This window comes from Bombina bombina, chromosome 4 (genome assembly GCF_027579735.1).
Source record: "Bombina bombina isolate aBomBom1 chromosome 4, aBomBom1.pri, whole genome shotgun sequence".
Classification (NCBI taxonomy): Eukaryota; Metazoa; Chordata; class Amphibia; order Anura; family Bombinatoridae; genus Bombina; species Bombina bombina.
In genome coordinates, this window is record NC_069502.1 from 1,105,493,425 (window position 1) to 1,105,519,415 (window position 25,991).

Here is a 25,991-nt window from a genome sequence, read left to right on the forward strand (position 1 = left end):
GCTAGCTGAGGCCAAGCCTTGAGAGCATTGAATATCGCTCTCAGTTCCAGAATATTTATCGGTAGAAGAGATTCTTCCCGAGACCAAAGACCCTGAGCTTTCAGGGATCCCCAGACCGCGCCCCAGCCCATCAGACTGGCGTCGGTCGTGACAATGACCCACTCTGGTCTGCGGAATGTCATCCCTCGTGACAGGTTGTCCAGGGACAGCCACCAACGGAGTGAGTCTCTGGTCCTCTGATTTACTTGTATCTTCGGAGACAAGTCTGTATAATCCCCATTCCACTGACTGAGCATGCACAGTTGTAATGGTCTTAGATGAATGCGCGCAAAAGGAACTATGTCCATTGCCGCTACCATCAACCCGATCACTTCCATGCACTGAGCTATGGAAGGAAGAGGAACGGAATGAAGTATCCGACAAGAGTCTAGAAGTTTTGTTTTTCTGGCCTCTATCAGAAATATCCTCATTTCTAAGGAGTCTATTATTGTTCCCAAGAAGGGAACCCTTGTTGACGGAGATAGAGAACTCTTTTCCACGTTCACTTTCCATCCGTGAGATCTGAGAAAGGCCAGGACTATGTCCGTGTGAGCCTTTGCTTGAGGAAGGGACGACGCTTGAATCAGAATGTCGTCCAAGTAAGGTACTACAGCAATGCCCCTTGGTCTTAGCACAGCTAGAAGGGACCCTAGTACCTTTGTGAAAATCCTTGGAGCAGTGGCTAATCCGAAAGGAAGCGCCACAAACTGGTAATGCTTGTCCAGGAATGCGAACCTTAGGAACCGATGATGTTCCTTGTGGATAGGAATATGTAGATACGCATCCTTTAAATCCACCGTGGTCATGAATTGACCTTCCTGGATGGAAGGAAGAATAGTTCGAATGGTTTCCATCTTGAACGATGGAACCTTGAGAAACTTGTTTAAGATCTTGAGATCTAAGATTGGTCTGAACGTTCCCTCTTTTTTGGGAACTATGAACAGATTGGAGTAGAACCCCATCCCTTGTTCTCTTAATGGAACAGGATGAATCACTCCCATTTTTAACAGGTCTTCTACGCAATGTAAGAATGCCTGTCTTTTTATGTGGTCTGAAGACAACTGAGACCTGTGGAACCTCCCCCTTGGGGGAAGCCCCTTGAATTCCAGAAGATAACCTTGGGAGACTATTTCTAGCGCCCAAGGATCCAGAACATCTCTTGCCCAAGCCTGAGCGAAGAGATAGAGTCTGCCCCCCACCAGATCCGGTCCCGGATCGGGGGCCAACATTTCATGCTGTCTTGGTAGCAGTGGCAGGTTTCTTGGCCTGCTTTCCCTTGTTCCAGCCTTGCATTGGTCTCCAAGCTGGCTTGGCTTGAGAAGTATTACCCTCTTGCTTAGAGGACGTAGCACTTTGGGCTGGTCCGTTTCTACGAAAGGGACGAAAATTAGGTTTATTTTTTGCCTTGAAAGGCCGATCCTGAGGAAGGGCGTGGCCCTTACCCCCAGTGATATCAGAGATAATCTCTTTCAAGTCAGGGCCAAACAGCGTTTTCCCCTTGAAAGGAATGTTAAGTAGCTTGTTCTTGGAAGACGCCTATCGACCGCCTTTATCAGCTCATCGAACCAGAAACATGCGGCTGTAGCGACAGGGACAACGCATGAAATTGGTTGTAGAAGGTAACCCTGCTGAACAAACATCTTTTTAAGCAAACCTTCTAATTTTTTATCCATAGGATCTTTGAAAGCACAACTATCCTCTATGGGTATAGTGGTGCGTTTGTTTAAAGTGGAAACCGCTCCCTCGACCTTGGGGACTGTCTGCCATAAGTCCTTTCTGGGGTCGACCATAGGAAACAATTTTTTAAATATGGGGGGAGGGACGAAAGGAATACCGGGCCTTTCCCATTCTTTATTAACAATGTCCGCCACCCGCTTGGGTATAGGAAAAGCTTCTGGGAGCCCCGGCACCTCTAGGAACTTGTCCATTTTACATAGTTTCTCTGGGATGACCAACTTGTCACAATCATCCAGAGTGGATAATACCTCCTTAAGCAGAATGCGGAGATGTTCCAACTTAAATTTAAATGTAATCACATCAGGTTCAGCTTGTTGAGAAATGTTCCCTGAATCAGTAATTTCTCCCTCAGACAAAACCTCCCTGGCCCCATCAGACTGGGTTAGGGGCCCTTCAGAAACATTATTATCAGCGTCGTCATGCTCTTCAGTATCTAAAACAGAGCAGTCGCGCTTACGCTGATAAGTGTTCATTTTGGCTAAAATGTTTTTGACAGAATTATCCATTACAGCCGTTAATTGTTGCATAGTAAGGAGTATTGGCGCGCTAGATGTACTAGGGGCCTCCTGAGTGGGCAAGACTCGTGTAGACGAAGGAGGGAATGATGCAGTACCATGCTTACTCCCCTCACTTGAGGAATCATCTTGGGCATCATTGTCACATAAATCACATTTATTTAAATGAATAGGAATTCTGGCTTCCCCACATTCAGAACACAGTCTATCTGGTAGTTCAGACATGTTAAACAGGCATAAACTTGATAACAAAGTACAAAAAACGCTTTAAAATAAAACCGTTACTGTCACTTTAAATTTTAAACTGAACACACTTTATTACTGCAATTGCGAAAAAACATGAAGGAATTGTTCAAAATTCACCAAATTTTCACCACAGTGTCTTAAAGCCTTAAAAGTATTGCACACCAAATTTGGAAGCTTTAACCCTTAAAATAACGGAACCGGAGCCGTTTTGAACTTTAACCCCTTTACAGTCCCTGGTATCTGCTTTGCTGAGACCCAACCAAGCCCAAAGGGGAATACGATACCAAATGACGCCTTCAGAAAGTCTTTCTAAGTATCAGAGCTCCTCTCACATGCGACTGCATGCCATGCCTCTCAAAAACAAGTGCGCAACACCGGCGCGAAAATGAGGCTCTGCCTATGCTTTGGGAAAGTCCCTAAAGAATAAGGTGTCTAAAACAGTGCCTGCCGATATTATTATAGCAAAATACCCAAATAAAATGATTCCTCAAGGCTAAATATGTGTTAATAATGAATCGATTTAGCCCAAAAAAAGTCTACAGTCTTAATAAGCCCTTGTGAAGCCCTTATTTACGATCGTAATAAACATGGCTTACCGGATCCCATAGGGAAAATGACAGCTTCCAGCATTACATCGTCTTGTTAGAATGTGTCATACCTCAAGCAGCAAGAGACTGCTCACTGTTCCCCCAACTGAAGTTAATTGCTCTCAACAGTCCTGTGTGGAACAGCCATGGATTTTAGTGACGGTTGCTAAAATCATTTTCCTCATACAAACAGAAATCTTCATCTCTTTTCTGTTTCTGAGTAAATAGTACATACCAGCACTATTTCAAAATAACAAACTCTTGATTGAATAATAAAAACTACAGTTAAACACTAAAAAACTCTAAGCCATCTCCGTGGAGATGTTGCCTGTACAACGGCAAAGAGAATGACTGGGGTAGGCGGAGCCTAGGAGGGATCATGTGACCAGCTTTGCTGGGCTCTTTGCCATTTCCTGTTGGGGAAGAGAATATCCCACAAGTAAGGATGACGCCGTGGACCGGACACACCTATGTTGGAGAAAGCACGCCAAGCTTGTGAGCTGCATTACTCTCAAAGTGAAACCTGTATATTCTATAACAGCCTTTGAGCCCATAAAATCTCACACATAAAGCAGCATTAAATCAAATAAACATATAAGAATATTCCCCCCTGTTCAATAATCCCCCTCAGGAGATATTAACCCTTCATTCTATACAGATAAAAGCACTGTGACCCTGTCTTCTAGCGTTATCATTCATGTATAAAAAGAGAAACAATCTTACCAGAATTTATACCATGGAGTCGGGATGGTTTCACAGAAAGACTCTCCCTGCATCTCCAGACTCTAACTTTCACCCATGCTCTCACTGAGAGGCTGACAGAACTACTTAAAACTCCAGTCCCATTGCGAAGAGTACTACCCTCCATAAGAGACTACTCTGAATCTTCTGACACTTCTCTGCCAACCACCTGTGACGAAAGGAAAAGAATAACTGGGGGATGAGGGGAGTGGGGAAGGTATTTAAGCCTTTGGCTGGGGTGTATTTGTCTCCTCCTGGTGGCCAGGTTGTTAATTCCCACAAGTAATGAATGAAGCAGTGGACTCTCCTCCCATTAAGATGGAAAATTTAAATGATCTTACCGCCAGGATCCATGCTGTGGAACAAAACACAACCTTTCAAGTGTGACAGTCTTATAGCAGCGCACCTGACATGGACTTGAGTGAGAGAAAGCAGGCAGTGAAACACTGATTACTTAGGAGCTGTTAGCAGTAGTCTGGATGGTTTAGCAGAAAAAGTTTCCCTGCATCTCCAGACTCTAACTTTCATCAATACTCTCACTGAGAGGTTGACATGACTACTTAAAACTCCAGTCCTATCTTGAAGGGCAGATACCCTTTTTCAGGACTCTCCGAATCTTCTGACACTTCTCTGCCACCTCCTGTGACGAAAGGCAAAGAATGACTGGGGTAATGTGGAAGTGGGAGAGATATTTAAGCCTTTAGATGGGGTGTCTTTGCCTCCTCCTGGTGGCCAGGTGTTGTATTTCCCAACAGTAAGGAATGAAGCTGTGGACTCTCCCTATTTTAGGAAGGAAAATAAAAAAATAACATATTGTTCTTCCTTAAACTTGGTTGGGAAAAAACTATTGGTTGAAGCAGAGCTACAGCAAAAGCTATCAATCTCTAAACATGTATTATAAGAGATTGCATGTGGAGGAATAAAAATGAGGTATTTATTACAAAAGAGGATTACCAAAAACATTTTTACCTATCTACATGTGGAATTAAAGGGACAGTCTAGTATAAATTAAACTTTCATTATTCAGATAGGAATTTTAATTTTAAGCAACTTTCCAATTTACTTTTATCATCAAATTTGCTTTTTTCTCTTGGTATTCTTAGTTTAAACTAAACATAGGTAGGCTCATATGCTAATTTCTAAGCCTTTGAGGGCTGCCTCTTATCACATGCTTTTTAACTCTCTTTTCAACACAAAGAGACAGAAAGTACACGTGGGCCATATAGATAACACTGTGTTCAGGCACAAGGGGTTATTTAAGATTTAGCACAAACCAATGCTAAATTTAAGACAATAGATAATAAACAGTCACAGTCATGTGATCAGGGGGCTGGAAGAAGGTTCCTAGATACAAGGTAATCACAAAGGTAAAAAGTAGGGATGCACCGAAATTTCGGCCGCAGAAAGTTTCGGCCGAAAATGACATTTTTGGCTATTTCGGTTTTCGGTTTTTTAGCCTGTTATTTTCGGTAAAATTATTGTGTAGCATGTTTCAAATTTGATGCTAGCCTAGAGCTGCTGTTTAAGTTTATTACTTGACTTACTGTTCTGCATATAATGAGTTTTCTAGGACTATACTTTATTTGGATAATTAGTAAAAAAAAAAAAACTGTAAAATATGATTCTGTTACATAAAACTAAATAAAGAATAATACAGTATATTGATATTTATAATTGTTTTAAGTAGGGATGCACCAAAATTTTGGTCGCAGAAACATTTTGGCCGAAAATGGCATTGTTTGCCTGTTTTTTTTTTTTTCTTGGTAAAATTATTGTGTAGCATATTATTGTTTTAAGATATTTTTGTCCAATTTTAGTTTGTTACTTTCAATAAAAGTGTGGGATTTTTTTATTGGCTCTAATTATGCAAAAAAAAAACTAAAAAAAATTAATTTGAAAAAATACATTTTCGGTATCAGTTTCGGTTTTCGGCCAAGTGCATCCCGGATTTTCGGATTTGGTTTCGGTCCAGAATTTCCATTTCGGTGCATCACTAGTAAAAAGTATATTAATATAACTGTGTTGGTTGTGCAAAACTGTGGAATGGGTAATAAAGGGATTATCTATCTTTTAAAACAATAACAATTCTATGGTAGACTGTCCCTTTAAGCCAAGATACCCAATAATACCTAATGTGATCTTGTAAATATGAGCAATGATAGCTCAGTTTCAAGAAGATTGATTTTCAAAGGATGATTTGCTAGTGGTATTCATTTGCAAACTGATATTTTGTGAAAACATTATCATGTGAAATATAAAGATAAGAAATAGTAAATAATTCAGAGGCGTTTATTAACACTACCTGTTAATGTAGAATTACTCAGGGCAGTTGTAAACTGAGGTTGTCTTGAATTATCCTGTGTTTTAATTGATGAAACTGGAGAAAGGTGGTTCATAACATTTTTCTGTGATAAAACACAAACAAAATTAAATCAAAATAAGTTAATCCAAGTCTATATATACCAACAAATCGTTATATATTGACAAACAATATGAAAACTGTAAAAAATAGAATTATATTTGGAGGCATTTATTTGCAGAGCAATGCAAAAATAGCATGCAGCATTCAAATCATCAATCATAAAAAACTAGTTTATCCATGATTAGTTCATATTTATTTATATTGTTACAGTGTCAGAGATTTCAGGTATATGAGCAGCTAAGGTATAGAGCTAGATTCTAAAGCTAAAATGCCCCTTTCTAAACATCTTTGTGGAACCTCACAGTACTGACAAGACTTCTGAGATAATCTTGCAATAGTGGAGAGTTTTTGATCATTAGGCCCTGAAGTTCTGTGTGGGCTCTGAGACAAGGGTTGGAGGGAAGATTATTTGATTTGTTTGTGTTTAATGAAAATTGTATCCTGATGTAAGAAATGTGTACTAAATTCATACTGTTTGTGTTGTGTATACTCAGTGACTGTTCTTTAGTCAATAACCGTCCACTCTGCCACAAGTGGTTTCAGAAAATATAATTTATGCTTACCTGATAAATTCATTTCTCCTGTAGTGTAGTCAGTCCACGGGTCATCCATTACTTATGGGATTATAACTCCTCCCTAACAGGAAGTGCAAGAGGATCACCCAAGCAGAGCTGCTATATAGCTCCTCCCCTCTACGTCATATCCAGTCATTCGACCGAAACCATACGAGAAAGGAGAAACTATAGGGTGCAGTGGTGACTGGAGTTTAATTAAAATTTAGACCTGCCGTAAAAAACAGGGCGGGCCGTGGACTGACTACACTACAGGAGAAATGAATTTATCAGGTAAGCATAAATTATATTTTCTCCTGTTAAGTGTAGTCAGTCCACGGGTCATCCATTACTTATGGGATACCAATACCAAAGCTAAAAGTACACGGATGACGGGAGGGACAGGCAGGATCTTTACACGGAAGGAACCACTGCCTGTCGAACCTTTCTCCCAAAAACAGCCTCCGAAGAAGCAAAAGTGTCAAATTTGTAAAATTTTGAAAAAGTGTGAAGTGAAGACCAAGTTACAGCCTTGCAAATCTGTTCAACAGAGGCCTCATTCTTAAAGGCCCAAGTGGAAGCCACAGCTCTAGTAGAATGAGCTGTAATCCTTTCAGGAGGCTGCTGTCCAGCAGTCTCATAGGCTAAACGTATTATGCTACGAAGCCAAAAAGAGAGAGAGGCAGCCGAAGCTTTTTGACCTCTCCTCTGTCCAGAATAAACGACAAACAGGGAAGAAGTTTGACGAAAATCTTTAGTTGCCTGCAAATAAAATTTCAGGGCACGGACGACGTCCAGATTGTGCAAAAGTCGTTCCTTCTTTGAAGAAGGGTTAGGGCACAATGATGGAACAACAATCTCTTGATTGATATTCTTGTTAGTGACTACCTTAGGTAAGAACCCAGGTTTAGTACGCAGAACTACCTTGTCTGAATGAAAAATCAGATAAGGAGAATCACAATGTAAGGCCGATAACTCAGAAACTCTTCGAGCCGAGGAAATAGCCATTAAAAACAGAACTTTCCAAGATAACAGCTTGATATCGATGGAATGAAGGGGTTCAAACGGAACACCTTGCAGAACGTTAAGAACTAAGTTTAAGCTCCACGGCGGAGCAACAGTCTTAAACACAGGCTTAATCCTAGCCAAAGCCTGACAAAAAGCCTGAACGTCTGGAACTTCTGCCAGACGTTTGTGTAAAAGGATAGACAGAGCTGAAATCTGTCCCTTTAACGAACTAGCAGATAAACCCTTTTCTAAACCTTCTTGTAGAAAAGACAATATCCTAGGAATCCTAACCTTACTCCATGAGTAACTCTTGGATTCGCACCAATATAAATATTTACGCCATATTTTATGGTAAATTTTCCTGGTAACAGGTTTCCTAGCCTGTATTAAGGTATCAATCACTGACTCAGAGAATCCACGCTTTGATAGAATCAAGCGTTCAATCTCCATGCAGTCAGCCTCAGAGAAATTAGATTTGGATGTTTGAAAGGACCCTGAATCAGAAGGTCCTGTCTCAGAGGCAGAGACCATGGTGGACAGGACGACATGTCCACTAGATCTGCATACCAGGTCCTGCGTGGCCACGCAGGCGCTATTAGAATCACTGATGCTCTCTCCTGTTTGATCCTGGCAATCAATCGAGGAAGCATCGGGAAAGGTGGAAACACATAAGCCATGTTGAAGACCCAAGGTGCTGTCAGAGCATCTATCAGTACCGCTCCCGGGTCCCTGGACCTGGATCCGTAACAAGGAAGCTTGGCGTTCTGGCGAGACGCCATGAGATCCATATCTGGTTTGCCCCAATGATGAAGCAGTTGGGCAAACACCTCCGGATGAAGTTCCCACTCCCCCGGATGAAAGGTCTGGCGACTTAGAAAATCCGCCTCCCAGTTCTCCACGCCTGGGATGTGGATCGCTGACAGGTGGCAAGAGTGAGACTCTGCCCAGCGAATTATCTTTGAGACTTCCATCATCGCTAGGGAACTCCTTGTTCCTCCTTGATGGTTGATGTAAGCCACAGTCGTGATGTTGTCCAACTGAAACCTGATGAACCTCAGAGCTGCTAACTGAGGCCAAGCCAGAAGAGCATTGAAAATTGCTCTTAATTCCAGAATGTTTATTGGAAGGAGTCTCTCCTCCTGAGTCCATGATCCCTGAGCCTTCAGGGAATTCCAGACTGTGCCCCAACCTAGAAGGCTGGCGTCCGTTGTTACAATCGTCCAATCTGGCCTGCGGAAGGGCATCCCCTTGGACAGATGTGGCCGAGAAAGCCACCATAGAAGAGAATCTCTGGTCTCTTGATCCAGATTTAGCAGAGGGGACAAATCTGAGTAATCCCCATTCCACTGACTTAGCATGCACAATTGCAGCGGTCTGAGATGCAGGCGCGCAAATGGTACTATGTCCATTGCCGCTACCATTAAGCCGATTACCTCCATGCACTAAGCCACTGACGGGTGTTGAATTGAATGAAGGACACGGCAAGCATTTAGAAGTTTTGATAACCTGTCCTCCGTCAGGTAAATTTTCATTTCTACAGAATCTATAAGAGTCCCTAGAAAGGGAACACTTGTGAGTGGCAATAGAGAACTCTTTTCTACGTTCACCTTCCACCCATGCGACCTTAGAAATGCCAGAACTAACTCTGTATGAGACTTGGCAGTTTGGAAACTTGACGCTTGTATCAGAATGTCGTCTAGTACGGAGCTACCGCTATGCCTCGCGGTCTTAGTACCGCCAGAAGAGAGCCCAGAACCTTTGTAAAGATTCTTGGAGCCGTAGCTAACCCGAAGGGAAGAGCTACAAACTGGTAATGCCTGTTTAGGAAGGCAAATCTTAGATACCGGTAATGATCCTTGTGAATCGGTATGTGAAGGTAGGCATCCTTTAAATCCACTGTGGTCATGTACTGACCCTCTTGGATCATGGGTAAGATGGTTCGAATAGTTTCCATTTTGAACGATGGAACTCTTAGGAATTTGTTTAGGATCTTTAAGTCCAAGATTGGTCTGAAGGTTCCCTCTTTTTTGGGAACCACAAACAGATTTGAATAGAATCCTTGCCCGTGTTCCGACCGCGGAACTGGGTGGATCACTCCCATTAGTAAGAGGTCTTGTACACAGCGTAGAAACGCCTCTTTCTTTATCTGGTTTGCTGATAACCTTGAAAGATGAAATCTCCCTTGTGGAGGAGAAGCTTTGAAGTCCAGAAGATATCCCTGAGATATGATCTCCAACGCCCAGGGATCCTGGACATCTCTTGCCCAAGCCTGGGCGAAGAGAGAAAGTCTACCCCCCACTAGATCCGTTTCCGGATCGGGGGCCCTCACTTCATGCTGTCTTAGGGGCAGCAGCAGGTTTTCTGGCCTGCTTGCCCTTATTCCAGGACTGGTTAGGTTTCCAGCCCTGTCTGTAGCGAGCAACAGTTCCTTCCTGTCTTGGAGCGGAGGAAGTTAAAGCTGCTCCTGCCTTGAAGTTATGAAAGGCACGAAAATTAGACTGTTTAGCCTTTGGTTTGGCCCTGTCTTGAGGCAGGGCATGGCCCTTACCTCCAGTAATGTCAGCGATAATTTCTTTCAAGCCGGGCCCGAATAATGTCTGCCCTTTGAAAGGAATATTAAGCAATTTAGATTTAGAAGTCACATCAGCTGACCAGGATTTAAGCCACAGCGCTCTACGCGCTTGAATGGCGAATCCGGAGTTCTTAGCCGTAAGTTTGGTTAAGTGTACTACGGCATCAGAAATAAATGAATTAGCTAGCTTAAGGGCTTTAAGCTTGTTCATAATCTCATCCAATGGAGCTGTGCTAAGGGTCTCTTCCAGAGACTCAAACCAGAATGCTGCCGCAGCAGTGACAGGCGCGATGCATGCAAGGGGTTGTAATATAAAACCTTGCTGAACAAACATTTTCTTAAGGTAACCCTCTAACTTTTTATCCATTGGATCTGAAAAAGCACAGCTATCCTCCACCGGGATAGTGGTGCGCTTAGCCAGAGTAGAAACTGCTCCTTCCACCTTAGGGACCGTCTGCCATAGGTCCTGTGTGGTGGCGTCTATTGGAAACATTTTTCTAAATATAGGAGGGGGTGAAAAGGGCACACCGGGTCTATCCCACTCCTTGTTAACAATTTCTGTAAGCCTTTTAGGCATAGGAAAAACGTCAGTACACGCCGGTACCGCAAAATATTTATCCAGCCTACATACTTTCTCTGGAATTGCAACCGTGTTACAATCATTCAGAGCCGCTAATACCTCCCCTAGTAATACACGGAGGTTCTCAAGCTTAAATTTAAAATTTGAAATGTCTGAATCCAGTTTACTTGGATCAGATCCGTCACCCACAGAATGAAGCTCTCCGTCCTCATGTTCTGCAAATTGTGACGCAGTATCAGACATGGCTCTATTATTATCAGCGCACTCTGTTCTTACCCCAGAGTGATCGCGTTTACCTCTTAATTCTGGCAATTTAGATAGTACTTCAGTCATAACATTAGCCATGTCTTGCAAAGTGATTTGTATGGGCCGCCCTGATGTACTTGGCGCCACAATATCACGCACCTCCTGAGCGGGAGGCGAAGGTACTGACACGTGAGGAGAGTTAGTCGGCATAACTTCCCCCTCGTTGTCTGGTGATATTTTTTTTAACATATAAAGTTTGACTTTTATTCAAAGTAACATCTATACATTGAGTGCACAAATTTCTATTGGGCTCCACATTGGCCTTTAAACATAGTGAACAAACAGATTCATTTGTGTCAGACATGTTTAAACAGACTAGCAATAACACTAGCAAGCTTGGAAAAAAACTTTTAAATAAATTTACAAGCTATATAAAAAATGCTACTGCGCTTTTAAGAAAACATAAAAATGTGACACAGTTGAATTAACAATGAACCAAATATGTTAAAACAACCAAATTTTAACAGAAAATGTATAAAGTTAGCAGAGGATTGCACCCACCAGCAAAAGGATGATTAACCCCTTAATACCCAAAACGGATAACAGTTGAAATAATAAACGTTTTTATCACAGTCAAACACACTGTCACAGGTCTGCTGTGACTGATTACCTCCCTCAAAACTAGTTTTGGAGACCCCTGGGCTCTGTAGAGACGTCCTGGATCATGGAGGAAGAAATAGGAAGACTATGACTAAATGTTTACTGCGCAATAAAGCGCTAAAATAGGCCCCTCCCACTTATATTACAACAGTGGGGAAGCTCAGTAAACTGATTTTATTCAGAAAAAAACGACAGCCATGTGGTAAAAATCATGCCCATAAAGTTTTATCACCAAGTACCTCAGAAAAAACGATTAACATGCCAGTAAACGTTTTAAAAATTGAAAATTATGAAGTGTTATTAATAAGCCTGCTGCTAGTCGCTTTCACTGCAGTGCAGGCTCAAATATTACTTTAATATTGACAGTATTTTCTTAGTGAAATTCCATTCCCCAGAAATACCTCAGAGTATACATACATATCAGCCTGATACCAGTCGCTACTACTGCATTTAAGGCTGCACTTACATTACATTGGTATTAGCAGTATTTTCTCAGTCAATTCCATTCCCTAGAAAATAATTTACTGCACATACCTCCTTGCAGGTGGGCCCTGCATGCTATCCCCTGTTCTGAAGTTACCTCACTCCTCAGAATGGCCGAGAACAGCAAGTGGATCTTAGTTACGACCGCTAAGATCATAGACAAACTCAGGTAGATTCTTCTTCTAATGCTGCCTGAGAACAAACAACACACTCCGGTGCCGTTTAAAATAACAAACTTTTGATTGAAGAAATAAAAACTAAGTTTAACACACCACAGTCCTCTCACACGTCCTATCTTTAGTTAGGTGCAAGAGAATGACTGGATATGACGTAGAGGGGAGGAGCTATATAGCAGCTCTGCTTGGGTGATCCTCTTGCACTTCCTGTTAGGGAGGAGTTATAATCCCATAAGTAATGGATGACCCGTGGACTGACTACACTTAACAGGAGAAATAAGCTTTTAATTTGTCTTTAATTTACCTCAGCATGGAGAGAATGATAAAAATAAAAACAAACTTTATGCATTCAGCTCTGAAGAATTTTCTTTTTAATTCTGCCACAGAAGAGACCAGCAGTGATACAAGTTATGTCTAGGCCAGTCAGCATCTACATAAGACGATGTGGTAACCTATCTTATAGCTTCTGATAGGACTGCAACCAGGCAGCAGAGGTTGCAGGCAAATTCTTGCACCACTTCAGCACATTGTGATTATCTTAGAGCAGAAATCGTGGCCAGAGCTGGTGTAACTTGAAGAATATGACCAAAAGTAGATATCAGAAGCAGAAGGCCCAAAAGCACAGGGGTTTGATTTATTTTTGAACCATAAAATGCTTCACAACTTCACTGATAATTTAAACATTGATTTTTAACCATTTTAGAAGCTTTGCCCCAAAAACTAATCCACTGGGCAGGGTAAGCTAACTACACTACCTATGATGATATTGTAGCTTTAGTGGAGATCTATATGGCTGAAAACTAACTTCTTTCCCTCCACCTGCAAGAACCCAAAAAGCTAAAACTGGCCCAAATTCAAAGTTTGGTAAACAGTAACTTCAATTGAGAATTGAAATTACTCTATTGGGTCACAAAGAGAACTAAAAATGAAAACTGTTCATATTACCTGCTATGAGTGTAGGGACTTTGACATAAACTCATGGACTATAGAAATTTTTCACAGGATAATGATTTTTGTGGATGGATTTAGTGGGGCATTTGAAAACAAGCTGCAAATGTAATCAGTACATTTTGATTACATTAGATTATGACAAGCATTATACACACACAATATCTCTATGTGTTAATGCCTTTCAGACAATAGCAAATTGACTTATACAAGTCTTTTCACAAGTGGAGATACCAAAAGAAATCATTATAGAACAGGGTACATCTTTTGTTTCACAGTTTATTAAAGAGCTATGCCATCTCTTAAATGTACAGTCTCTAAAAACTTCTGACTACTGTCCCCAAACTGATGGTGTTGTAGAGATTTAATAGAATATATACCAAAAGAACAAAATAAATTAGATAACAAAAGTAAAATGGAAATTTGTTTAAAATGATATGCTCTATTTGAATCGTGAAAGAGTTTGGCTTTAATGTTCCTATAAGCATATGGTATGCAAGGCTGTTAGCAGTTATGGGAAAAATGGGGTAAACCGTTAAAGTACTAATTGTTTACTTGTATTGGTCGAATTGTAAATAGCAAATGATGTCATGGAAACATGTTACTATGTGGCATAAATGCAGGAACACATTAGACGACGTACTCTATAACCTGACTAGCAACATTATGGATCTTCCGACCAGGTGATCATGTAATGGTCCTTGTCCACACCACTGAGAGGTTATTAGATAAAAGGGGCTAATAAGCTGTAAGGTCAGACAACCTGATAGGAGGAAAAAAGAGCAAGTGTACCATATAAACTTTTTTTAAACCACGAAAAGCTAGACAATGTTTTATGATTGTAAAAATATAAACATTTAGTACATGGAAATGTCAAACTCACCCCACCAACCTTAAGAGCTTTTTAATAGTATCATGGATAATGTCACACATTTCATCACTGATAATATCAGTGACATCACTAATTACATCAATGGCATAATCCATGCCATCATCATACAGTCAACATCATCATTAACCAATCAAGGATAAAGGGTAAGGTTCCTTTTATTTAATATTTTTATTAATATTTATATGAATTATTAGTAAATAGTGTACATATGAGTGTAAGGTGCTGATTTATCAATGTCTGTCTGACATGATACTCTGTAGTGTATCATGTCCGACAGACATCGCTGAATGCCAACAGCATACGCTGTCGGCATTTATCATTGAACAAGCAGTTCTGGTGAACTGCTTGTGCAATGCCGCCCCCTGCAGATTCGTGGCCAATCAGCTGCTAGCAGGGGGTGTCAATCCGCCCAATCCTATACGATCGGGTTGATTGACACCCCCTGCTAGCAGCTGATTGGCCACGAATCTGCAGGGGGCGGCATTGCACAAGCAGTTCTGGTGAACTGCTTGTGCAATGCCGCCCCCTGCAGATTCGTGGCCAATCAGCTGCTAGCAGGGGGTGTCAATCAACCCGATCGTATAGGATTGGGCGGATTGATGTCCGCAGCCTCAGAGGCAGCGGGCCAGTTAAGGAGCAGCAGTCTTAAAAGGACAGTATACACCAATTTTCATATAACTGCATGTAATAGACACTACTATAAAAAATAAGATGCACAGATACTGATATAAAAAATTCAGTATAAAACTGTTTAAAAACTTACTTAGAAGCTCTCAGTTTAGCTCTATTGAAAAGGTAGCTGGAAAGCCCACTGCAAGTGGGAAATAACAACTCCCCCCCCTTCTTTTGCATATGAAAAGACCCTTTACACAAACAGGAGCAAGCTGGAGTAGGTATCTGACTGCATTCTCCTAAAACTTTGGGGCTTGGTTAGGAGTCTGAAAATCAGAGTAATGTTATTTAAAAATAAGCAAAACTATATTTTTTTTACAAAAACTTTATGGGCTATATAAATAGATCATCTACAAAACATTTATGCAAAGAAAAAAACATAAATTATGCTTACCTGATAATTTCCTTTTCTTCTTATGGAAAGAGTCCACAGCTGCATTTATTACTTTGGGGAATTAAAAACCTGGCCACCAGGAGGAGGCAAAGACACCCCAGCCAAAGGCAAAAATACTCCTCCCACTCCCCTCATCCCCCAGTCATTCTGCCATGGAACAAGGAACACTAGAAGAAATGTTAGGGTGAAAGGTGCCAGAAGAATAGATAAGGATGTCCCACAAAACATGTACGGGTGGGGAGCTGTGGACTCTTTCCATCAGAAGAAAAGGAAATTATCAGGTAAGCATAATTTATGTTTTTCTTCTTAAATGGAAAGAGGCCACAGATGCATTCATTACTTTTGGGAAAACAATACCCAAGCTGAAGAGGACACTGAATGCCAAGACGGGAGGGTACAATAGGCGGCCCATTCTGAGGACACCAAGCCTGGAACCACTGCCCATAAAAAACCCCAGCTTCATTCGAAGCCAAGAAAACTTTGAAAGGAAAAGCCCTGAGGACACTGACCGGCAGGTAGTCCAGAGCCTAGCTAGAATCCGCCAAGCAGTCTCAACTGAGCAAGCAGGCCTCCAGGAAACACCGTCTTCCAACAGTCGGTCCATCACCACACACCCCCTCACTAAAGAAGGGAACACCAGCCCAAATACCCAAAGGGATAGGGCCAAAAAGAACAGAAAGAAAAAACCGAAAGGTCACAAAATCCATAAAAGGAAACCCCCCAGAGCAAGCCCAGCTCACAAGGCCAAAATGGGTTCCAACCGACAAGGGGGGACTACGCCTAGACCAGGAGAAACCGGAGGTATAGGACCAGGCGTAGTAACAGAGAACCATTTTCTCAAATGTTGTGCAAGAGCACCAAGGGACAACGGAAGACGGAGTCCTCACATCGTCCAAGCTAAGAATACTGAAGTATTCCACTACAAAAAAAGCATGTAACGTACCCAGACGAAAACCCTGAGTCCAGAACACGCTGCCATCATCAAGATGACACAGAGAATACTTGCTGAGAAGTAAAAGCGGCCAGCAAAAGAACAGATTGCAAAAGACAGCTCCCAGAAGGAGGGCCCAATTTAGGCAATTCAGGGCGCCAGACCTACCCACAGGTCTTTAAAAGAAAAGGGGGAAGCCCAAGAGAGAGAGGTGATACCCAGAACTCGAGGTGGAACAATCCCAGAACCACAGCATATAAGCCTATGGAACTAGATACGATGCCCACCTAGATTCTGGAGAAGACAACTTCTCTCAGAACCAACTCCCAGCTGGGGCAGCCCCAGCAACGGCAGGTCTCAACAGGGGAACAGAAGAACCCAAAAACCAGCCCAAAGACAAGCAGTAGAATGGCCACAGCCAAGGCAACAGAGCACGGGTGTAACCCGACTCCTCAGACAATGTCTCTCAGAACCCACTCGCAGCCGGGGCAGCCCCAGCAACGGCAGGTCTGAACAGTGGAAAAGAAGAACCCCAAAACCAGCACAAAAGATGAGCGGAACAATGGCCACAGACAGTCCAACAGAGCACCGTAGAATCAATCTCGACACGGAGCCAGCAAGACTCCATATGGAACGTAACACCCCAGAGAGAATATCCCTCTATGCTAGGGAAACTCACAGTCCCCATTTGCTGAATCCAGGAGAAGCCCTAAAAAAAGGACCACATCTCCATAAAAATGAGACTAAGCTCTCACCCAAAAAGGGGAAAAGACTAAAACGCAGCACCTACCACAAGGCAAGATGCCACAGGCTAAAGGAGAGATCAACCCCTAACGCAGAAGCCCTGGAAGAAGCAGTTCCCAAAAAACTAGCCTGCGAATGCGCAATCATTGTGCAAGAGTAGCAGTAGGGACACTGCAAGTCCATTCACCTGCAAAGCAGTGAATACAATGGACACTACAGCAAGCTGACCAAGGGAACCACCTAAGGTGCAAAACAAGCTTAAAGAGCAATGGTACTCAGAAAATCTGACAAAACAAGCCTAATTAGCAACAGTACTTGGAAAACCTGGCAAACCAGGTCCAGATCAAGGAATCCGAGTAAAAGGACATAGCCCAAGTTCCCAGAAAACAGGGGAACCCCGAATCAGCCCTGGAGCCTAAAAATCCGGTAAAAACCCACAACGGGATCCACAAGGGAAAATGCTGAGTCAGACTCAGCAACCGGAAGCCCCAGGGACCGGTCCGAGCCCCCAATTGTTTAAACAAACAATACCTGAAAACTTAACAACACGTCTGATATAACAACCCAGACCACAGGGGGTAATAATGTAATATCCAGATCAACCCGGATAACGAGAAAAATTTGCAAGTCCCAACCTAAGGAAGAGACCACCTCTTGGCGAAATCCCACTCTCCAAAGGAATTAAGGCGGTAAAAATCGTACAACGACACTAGAGCCTCTAGAATCTCCAACAGCCTCAGGACAAAAAGGCAAGAGGATACCTCGAGGGTAAAACCACTCAAGCAAAGGCTGGTCTCCATGTTACATCCGTACAAGCGGATGATCACAGGGAGAAAGGGGCACGCTCTCTCCCTCCAGGAGAAACCCCAAGCAAGCCCAAGGAGACCATGCCCAATGTTCCTACCAGGGAACAAGCATCTCCCAGGCCCCTAAAAGGAGACCTAACATGGAGACCACAGAGGAAGACCGAAAAGGTCTCAGAGAAACAACTAATCAAAGCACAATGTGCAAAAGATGCAGCTGGTTACATTCTGCAAACCATCCACTGCAAGGCAGCAGAACTACCCTTCAAACTACTAGCTGTTGAGAACCAAGTCCAAGAAGGACATCCCAGAGCCTCAAAGGACTGTTCACTCGGTAAGAAGGCGCTAAGCCCTTCAACTCTTCACCACGTGGAGGAGGAACTCTATGGTCTGACATTACCAGACGCAAGGAGAGAGTGACGCAGCGGAAACACCAATGACCCAGTTATCCAAATTGAAGGCTATAAGGGCTGAGACAACCCCTCCTGCCTTGCGGACCTACAGGTCCTCTAGGATGCTCAGTTGATGTAAACATAAGCACTCCAAGCCTTGACCAGACCAGCCAATCAGAACGGCGCCACGTGTCTGAACAGCCACAAGACAGAATCAAACCCAACAGGACCAGCCTGCAACCCGGGTCCTAACCGTCAAGCTGCATGAATCCTCCCGCAAAGGGGAAGAATAGAAAAATGACAAACATAGGACTAACATGTCCCCAAAAAACACTTCCGCAGAAGTAACAGAGAGTATCGATCCCAGTGTAAGATTCCCGAAGGAAACCAATAAACAAAATAAAAGACACCCCAATCAGATAAAAGGAAAATAAAAGGCTACCCATAGGTTACGCCCAATAAGAAAGCAGGCCTACCACAGGACCAGCCAACACGGAAGCCCTAAGCTTCCATCAAAAAAACTGGGAAGGATTTCAAGAAAGAAAAGACAGGAGATTACATCATCCACACATGTCTAATAAGGAGTACCATTCGAAGCAGACTGAAAATTCCCGTATCCGAGAAGGATAGTGTCATTGAATAACTGAAAAACATGTCTGAGTAAGACGCGAAGGCGCGCAACTTTGTAACGAAAGGCACAACACTCAGGGACAGTTACACCCGCAGGGAACTGCACAGGCCCTCCCCAAGGTGGTAGACCCGGGACAATAGGGCACAAGCAGAATCGCGCATAAACGTCTGGACTCTGCAGACGAATAATCGCCAAAAGTATGTGGTAGCGAAAACATGCTTCAACCTCCAGGGGAAACAAGCCACCCTGCATGGAGGAGGAATCATAATCTGGATTACCCGCATGCGTAGAAGTATGAAGCGGTAAGGAACTCGCCTCTCGGAGGACGGGACCCCCAGAGGCGGATGGCTCAGCTGACCCTTAATCGCCCGAGTCCGAGGAACAAGGAGCTCTCATATGGCATACTGTCAGGGTGCCAGGAATCAGACTGAAACGAGAAGTGCAAAAATAATCACACCTTTACTAATAGCAAAAAATAATAAAAAGTCCACAAGTCAAATAACAAGCCAGGAGTCAAAACCAGAGGTGGTAGTCAAACGAGCCAAGTCAGGAGCCAAATCGAATAGTCAGACGAGCCGGAATCAGGAACAAGGAAAACAGCAGAGTCAGGAACAAGCCAGGGATCAGGAACCAGGAAGGACGTCAGGCAGCCTGGTAACACACAGGAACTCTCACAAACAGGTCTGAGACAACGCAAAGGCAAAGCATACTGAACAGAGGCCCTTTAAATAATAAGTGATGACATCACAATTCTGAGACTGCATCCTGTCTCACATGGATGATGCACACCAGTCTGGCCATAAAAGGAAGTACAGGAAATGAGCAGCATCCCCCACAATGCACCACAGTCAGGAAGAGAGGTGAGTAAAATGGATGCCAGCAGCACATGGCAAACACAACAGGGAAAAAACCCTGACAGTACCCTCCACTCAACGACCCCTCCCCCGCGGGAGGACAAAAAGGCTTATTGGGAAAACGGGCATGGAAGGCACGGAGGAGGGCGGGAGCATGAACATCAGAGGAGGGAACCCAAGAACGCTCCTCTGGACCGTAGCCCCTCCAGTGAACCAAATACTGTACACGGCCCCTGGACATACGAGAGTCAATAATGCTGCTGACCTCATACTCCTCATGGTTGTCAACAAAGATAGGACGGGGACGAGGCAACACAGTGGTAAACCGATTACAAACCAATAGTTTCAAGAGGGAGACATCAAAAACATTGGAGATGCGTATAGCAGGAGGAAGATCAAGAGAGTAGGCCACAGGATTAACCCGTCGGAGTATTCGAAGGACCAACATAACCGGGAGCCAACTTATTGGAAGGCACACAAAGGTTCATGTTGCGGGAGGACAGCCAAACTCTCTCACCAACCTGGTAGGAAGGTGCGGGCAGACGCTTACGATCAGCCTGGAACTTTTGGCGCTGCATTGAACGATGAAGGCAATCCTGAATCTGCACCCACGTGGAACGGAGTTGCCGAAATACCCTGAGACATGAATGAATCGGGCAACAAGGATGGTTGAAACCCATAATTCGCCATGAACGGGGATAACTTGGAGGAAGCATTAATAGCACTATTACGAGCAATCTCTGCCCAAGGTAACAGTTCAGACCAATAATTGTGGTGATCTGAGACATAGCAACGGAGGAACGGTTCCAGAGCTTCCGCAGCCCCATTGGATTGAGGGTGATATGCCGAGGAGAAGGAAAGCTGGATCCCCATTTGAAAACAAAAGGAACTCTGGAGACAAACTGGCTACCCAGGTCCGACATTATCTCCTTGGGTAACCCATGTAAACGGAAGACCTCCCGGGCAAAAATTGAAGCAAGCTCCTGAGCGGTAGGCAGCTTCATCAAGGGAATGCAATGTGACATTTTAGAAAAATTGTCAACCACCATAAAGATAACAGTATTGCCATTGGAAACAGGGAGCTCGACAATGAAGTCCATGGAAAGATGTGTATAAGGACGCTCACCATTAGCAATAGGTTGAAAAAGACCCACAGGAAGATGTCGAGGAGTCTTATTCTGTGCACAAACTGAGCAGGAGGCAACATACGCATCAACATCAGAACGAAGACCTGGCCACCAGAATTGTCGAGTGGCAGACCAAATAATTTAGTTCTTGCCTGGGTGACCTGCGGCTTTAGGATAGTGGTAAGTGTGCAAAAGTTTAGTTCGAAGATTCTCAGGAACAAAACACTTACCACTAGGTTTCTCAGGAGGTGCATTGGTTTGTGCAGCCAGGATCTCCTCCCCTAAGGGAGAAGTCAAATTAGTACGTATGGTAGCCAAAATATGGTCAGGAGGTATAACAGGAATAGGTACAGACTCCTCCTTGGACAGAGGCTAAAATTGTCGAGAGAGGGCATCAGCCCTAACATTCTTACTACCAGGCAGGTAGGAGACCACATAATTAAACCGAGACAAAAATAGCGCCCATCTGGCCTGTCGGGGCGACAAACTTTTTGCTTCAGATAGATAAGTTAAATTCTTGTGGTCAGTAAGAATGCGCACTGGCACACAAGTACCCTCGAGAAGATGCCTCCATTACTTAAGTGCCAAAATTATGGCCAGTAATTCCCTGTCGCCAATTTCATAATTGCACTCCGCTGGAGACAATTTCTTAGAGAAGAAACCACATGGACGTTGAGACAAGAGGGCACCTACTCCAGTCTCAGACGCATCAACCTCAAGAACGAAAGGCAGGACAGGGCTAGGATGAGCCAGAACTGGAGCGGCAGCAAAGGCAGTCTTAAGACTATCAAAGGCCTTAATGGCAGAAGGTGACCAATGGAGTGGATTATTCTCTTTACGGGTCATGTCTGTTATAGGTTTGACCAAGGAAGAAAAGTTTTTAATAAACTTTCTATAGTAATTGGCGAACCCCAAAAAACTTTGAATAGACCGAAGACCAACTGGGCGAGGCCACTGCAGAACTGCAGATAACTTGTCAGGATACATGGAGAACCCTGCAACGGAGATAACATAACCTAGGAAGGTTACTTGAGTCTGATGGAACTCACATTTCTCGAGTTTACAAAACAGGCCGTTCTCACATAGTCTCTGAAGAACCCGTGTAACATCAGAACGATGAGCCTCACGTGTGGGTGAGTGTATGAGGATGTCGTCTAAGTACACCACAACACACTGTTGCAACATATCTCGTAGGACATCATTAATAAATTCCTGAAAAACAGCAGGAGCATTACATAGGCCAAAGGGCAATACAAGATACTCATAATGTCCGCTCTTGGTGTTAAATGCTGTTTTCCATTCGTGGCCCTCCTTAATCCTAACGAGATTGTACGCTCCTCTCAAATCAAGTTTAGTTTAGTAAAGACCGTAGCTCCCTTGAGGTGGTCAAAGAGTTCCGTAATAAGCAGAATAGGGTAAGCATTCTTAATGGTAAGACGATTAAGACCCCTATAATCGATACATGGGCCCCTAGTTATCAAGCCGTCAACCTCAAATACACTGGAATTCAGCAGCGTATTTGTGGTGAGGTTGATTCGTCTTAGTTATCAAGCCCTTTACAAAACAAGCCTAATTAGCAACAGTACTTGGAAAACCTGGCCAACCAGGTCCAGATCAAGGAATCCGAGTAAAAGGACATAGCCCAAGTTCCCAGAAAACAGGGGAACCCCGAATCAGCCCTGGAGCCTAAAAATCCGGTAAAAACCCACAACGGGATCCACAAGGGAAAATGCTGAGTCAGACTCAGCAACCGGAAGCCCCAGGGACCGGTCCGAGCCCCCAATTGTTTAAACAAACAATACCTGAAAACTTAACAACACGTCTGATATAACAACCCAGACCACAGGGGGTAATAATGTAATATCCAGATCAACCCGGATAACGAGAAAAATTTGCAAGTCCCAACCTAAGGAAGAGACCACCTCTTGGCGAAATCCCACTCTCCAAAGGAATTAAGGCGGTAAAAATCGTACAACGACACTAGAGCCTCTAGAATCTCCAACAGCCTCAGGACAAAAAGGCAAGAGGATACCTCGAGGGTAAAACCACTCAAGCAAAGGCTGGTCTCCACGTTACATCCGTACAAGCGGATGATCACAGGGAGAAAGGGGCACGCTCTCTCCCTCCAGGAGAAACCCCAAGCAAGCCCAAGGAGACCATGCCCAATGTTCCTACCAGGGAACAAGCATCTCCCAGGCCCCTAAAAGGAGACCTAACATGGAGACCACAGAGGAAGACCGAAAAGGTCTCAGAGAAACAACTAATCAAAGCACAATGTGCAAAAGATGCAGCTGGTTACATTCTGCAAACCATCCACTGCAAGGCAGCAGAACTACCCTTCAAACTACTAGCTGTTGAGAACCAAGTCCAAGAAGGACATCCCAGAGCCTCAAAGGACTGTTCACTCGGTAAGAAGGCGCTAAGCCCTCCAACTCTTCACCACGTGGAGGAGGAACTCTATGGTCTGACATTACCAGACGCAAGGAGAGAGTGACGCAGCGGAAACACCAATGACCCAGTTATCCAAATTGAAGGCTATAAGGGCTGAGACAACCCCTCCTGCCTTGCGGACCTACAGGTCCTCTAGGATGCTCAGTTGATGTAAACATAAGCACTCCAAGCCTTGACCAGACCAGCCAATCAGAACGGCGCCACGTGTCTGAACAGCCACAAGACAGAATCAAACCCAACAGGACCAGCCTGCAACCCGGGTCCTAACCGTCAAGCTGCATGAATCCTCCCGCAAAGGGGAAGAATAGAAAAATGACAAACATAGGACTAACATGTCCCCAAAAAACACTTCCGCAGAAGTAACAGAGAGTATCGATCCCAGTGTAAGATTCCCGAAGGAAACCAATAAACAAAATAAAAGACACCCCAATCAGATAAAAGGAAAATAAAAGGCTACCCATAGGTTACGCCCAATAAGAAAGCAGGCCTACCACAGGACCAGCCAACACGGAAGCCCTAAGCTTCCATCAAAAAAACTGGGAAGGATTTCAAGAAAGAAAAGACAGGAGATTACATCATCCACACATGTCTAATAAGGAGTACCATTCGAAGCAGACTGAAAATTCCCGTATCCGAGAAGGATAGGGTCATTGAATAACTGAAAAACATGTCTGAGTAAGACGCGAAGGCGCGCAACTTTGTAACGAAAGGCACAACACTCAGGGACAGTTACACCCGCAGGGAACTGCACAGGCCCTCCCCAAGGTGGTAGACCCGGGACAATAGGGCACAAGCAGAATCGCGCATAAACGTCTGGACTCTGCAGACGAATAATCGCCAAAAGTATGTGGTAGCGAAAACATGCTTCAACCTCCAGGGGAAACAAGCCACCCTGCATGGAGGAGGAATCATAATCTGGATTACCCGCATGCATAGAAGTATGAAGCGGTAAGGAACTCGCCTCTCGGAGGACGGGACCCCCAGAGGCGGATGGCTCAGCTGACCCTTAATCGCCCGAGTCCGAGGAACAAGGAGCTCTCATATGGCATACTGTCAGGGTGCCAGGAATCAGACTGAAACGAGAAGTGCAAAAATAATCACACCTTTACTAATAGCAAAAAATAATAAAAAGTCCACAAGTCAAATAACAAGCCAGGAGTCAAAACCAGAGGTGGTAGTCAAACGAGCCAAGTCAGGAGCCAAATCGAATAGTCAGACGAGCCGGAATCAGGAACAAGGAAAACAGCAGAGTCAGGAACAAGCCAGGGATCAGGAACCAGGAAGGACGTCAGGCAGCCTGGTAACACACAGGAACTCTCACAAACAGGTCTGAGACAACGCAAAGGCAAAGCATACTGAACAGAGGCCCTTTAAATAATAAGTGATGACATCACAATTCTGAGACTGCATCCTGTCTCACATGGATGATGCACACCAGTCTGGCCATAAAAGGAAGTACAGGAAATGAGCAGCATCCCCCACAATGCACCACAGTCAGGAAGAAAGGTGAGTAAAATGGCTGCCAGCAGCACATGGCAAACACAACAGGGAAAAAACCCTGACAGTACCCTCCACTCAACGACCCCTCCCCCGCGGGAGGACAAAAAGGCTTATTGGGAAAACGGGCATGGAAGGCACGGAGGAGGGCGGGAGCATGAACATCAGAGGAGGGAACCCAAGAACGCTCCTCTGGACCGTAGCCCCTCCAGTGAACCAAATACTGTACACGGCCCCTGGACATACGAGAGTCAATAATGCTGCTGACCTCATACTCCTCATGGTTGTCAACAAAGATAGGACGGGGACGAGGCAACACAGTGGTAAACCGATTACAAACCAATAGTTTCAAGAGGGAGACATCAAAAACATTGGAGATGCGTATAGCAGGAGGAAGATCAAGAGCGTAGGCCACAGGATTAACCCGTCGGAGTATTCGAAGGACCAACATAACCGGGAGCCAACTTATTGGAAGGCACACAAAGGTTCATGTTGCGGGAGGACAGCCAAACTCTCTCACCAACCTGGTAGGAAGGTGCGGGCAGACGCTTACGATCAGCCTGGAACTTTTGGCGCTGCATTGAACGATGAAGGCAATCCTGAATCTGCACCCACGTGGAACGGAGTTGCCGAAATACCCTGAGACATGAATGAATCGGGCAACAAGGATGGTTGAAACCCATAATTCGCCATGAACGGGGATAACTTGGAGGAAGCATTAATAGCACTATTACGAGCAATCTCTGCCCAAGGTAACACTTCAGACCAATAATTGTGGTGATCTGAGACATAGCAACAGAGGAACGGTTCCAGAGCTTCCGCAGCCCCATTGGATTGAGGGTGATATGCCGAGGAGAAGGAAAGCTGGATCCCCATTTGAAAACAAAAGGAACTCTGGAGACAAACTGGCTATCCAGGTCCGACATTATCTCCTTGGGTAACCCATGTAAACGGAAGACCTCCCGGGCAAAAATTGAAGCAAGCTCCTGAGCGGTAGGCAGCTTCATCAAGGGAATGCAATGTGACATTTTAGAAAAATTGTCAACCACCATAAAGATAACAGTATTGCCATTGGAAACAGGGAGCTCGACA

At 44.0% G+C, this 25,991-nt stretch overlaps 1 protein-coding gene across 1 annotated transcript in view; it reads right to left on the bottom strand.

Annotated features, from left to right (window-relative positions):
• BICRAL (BICRA like chromatin remodeling complex associated protein) overlaps positions 1–25,991 on the bottom strand; it is a 723,876-nt gene that overhangs the window by 276,695 nt on the left and 421,190 nt on the right. The window contains 1 exon segment of the mRNA XM_053712738.1: positions 6,168–6,270. Within this exon segment, the coding sequence (XP_053568713.1) occupies positions 6,168–6,270 (103 nt within the window).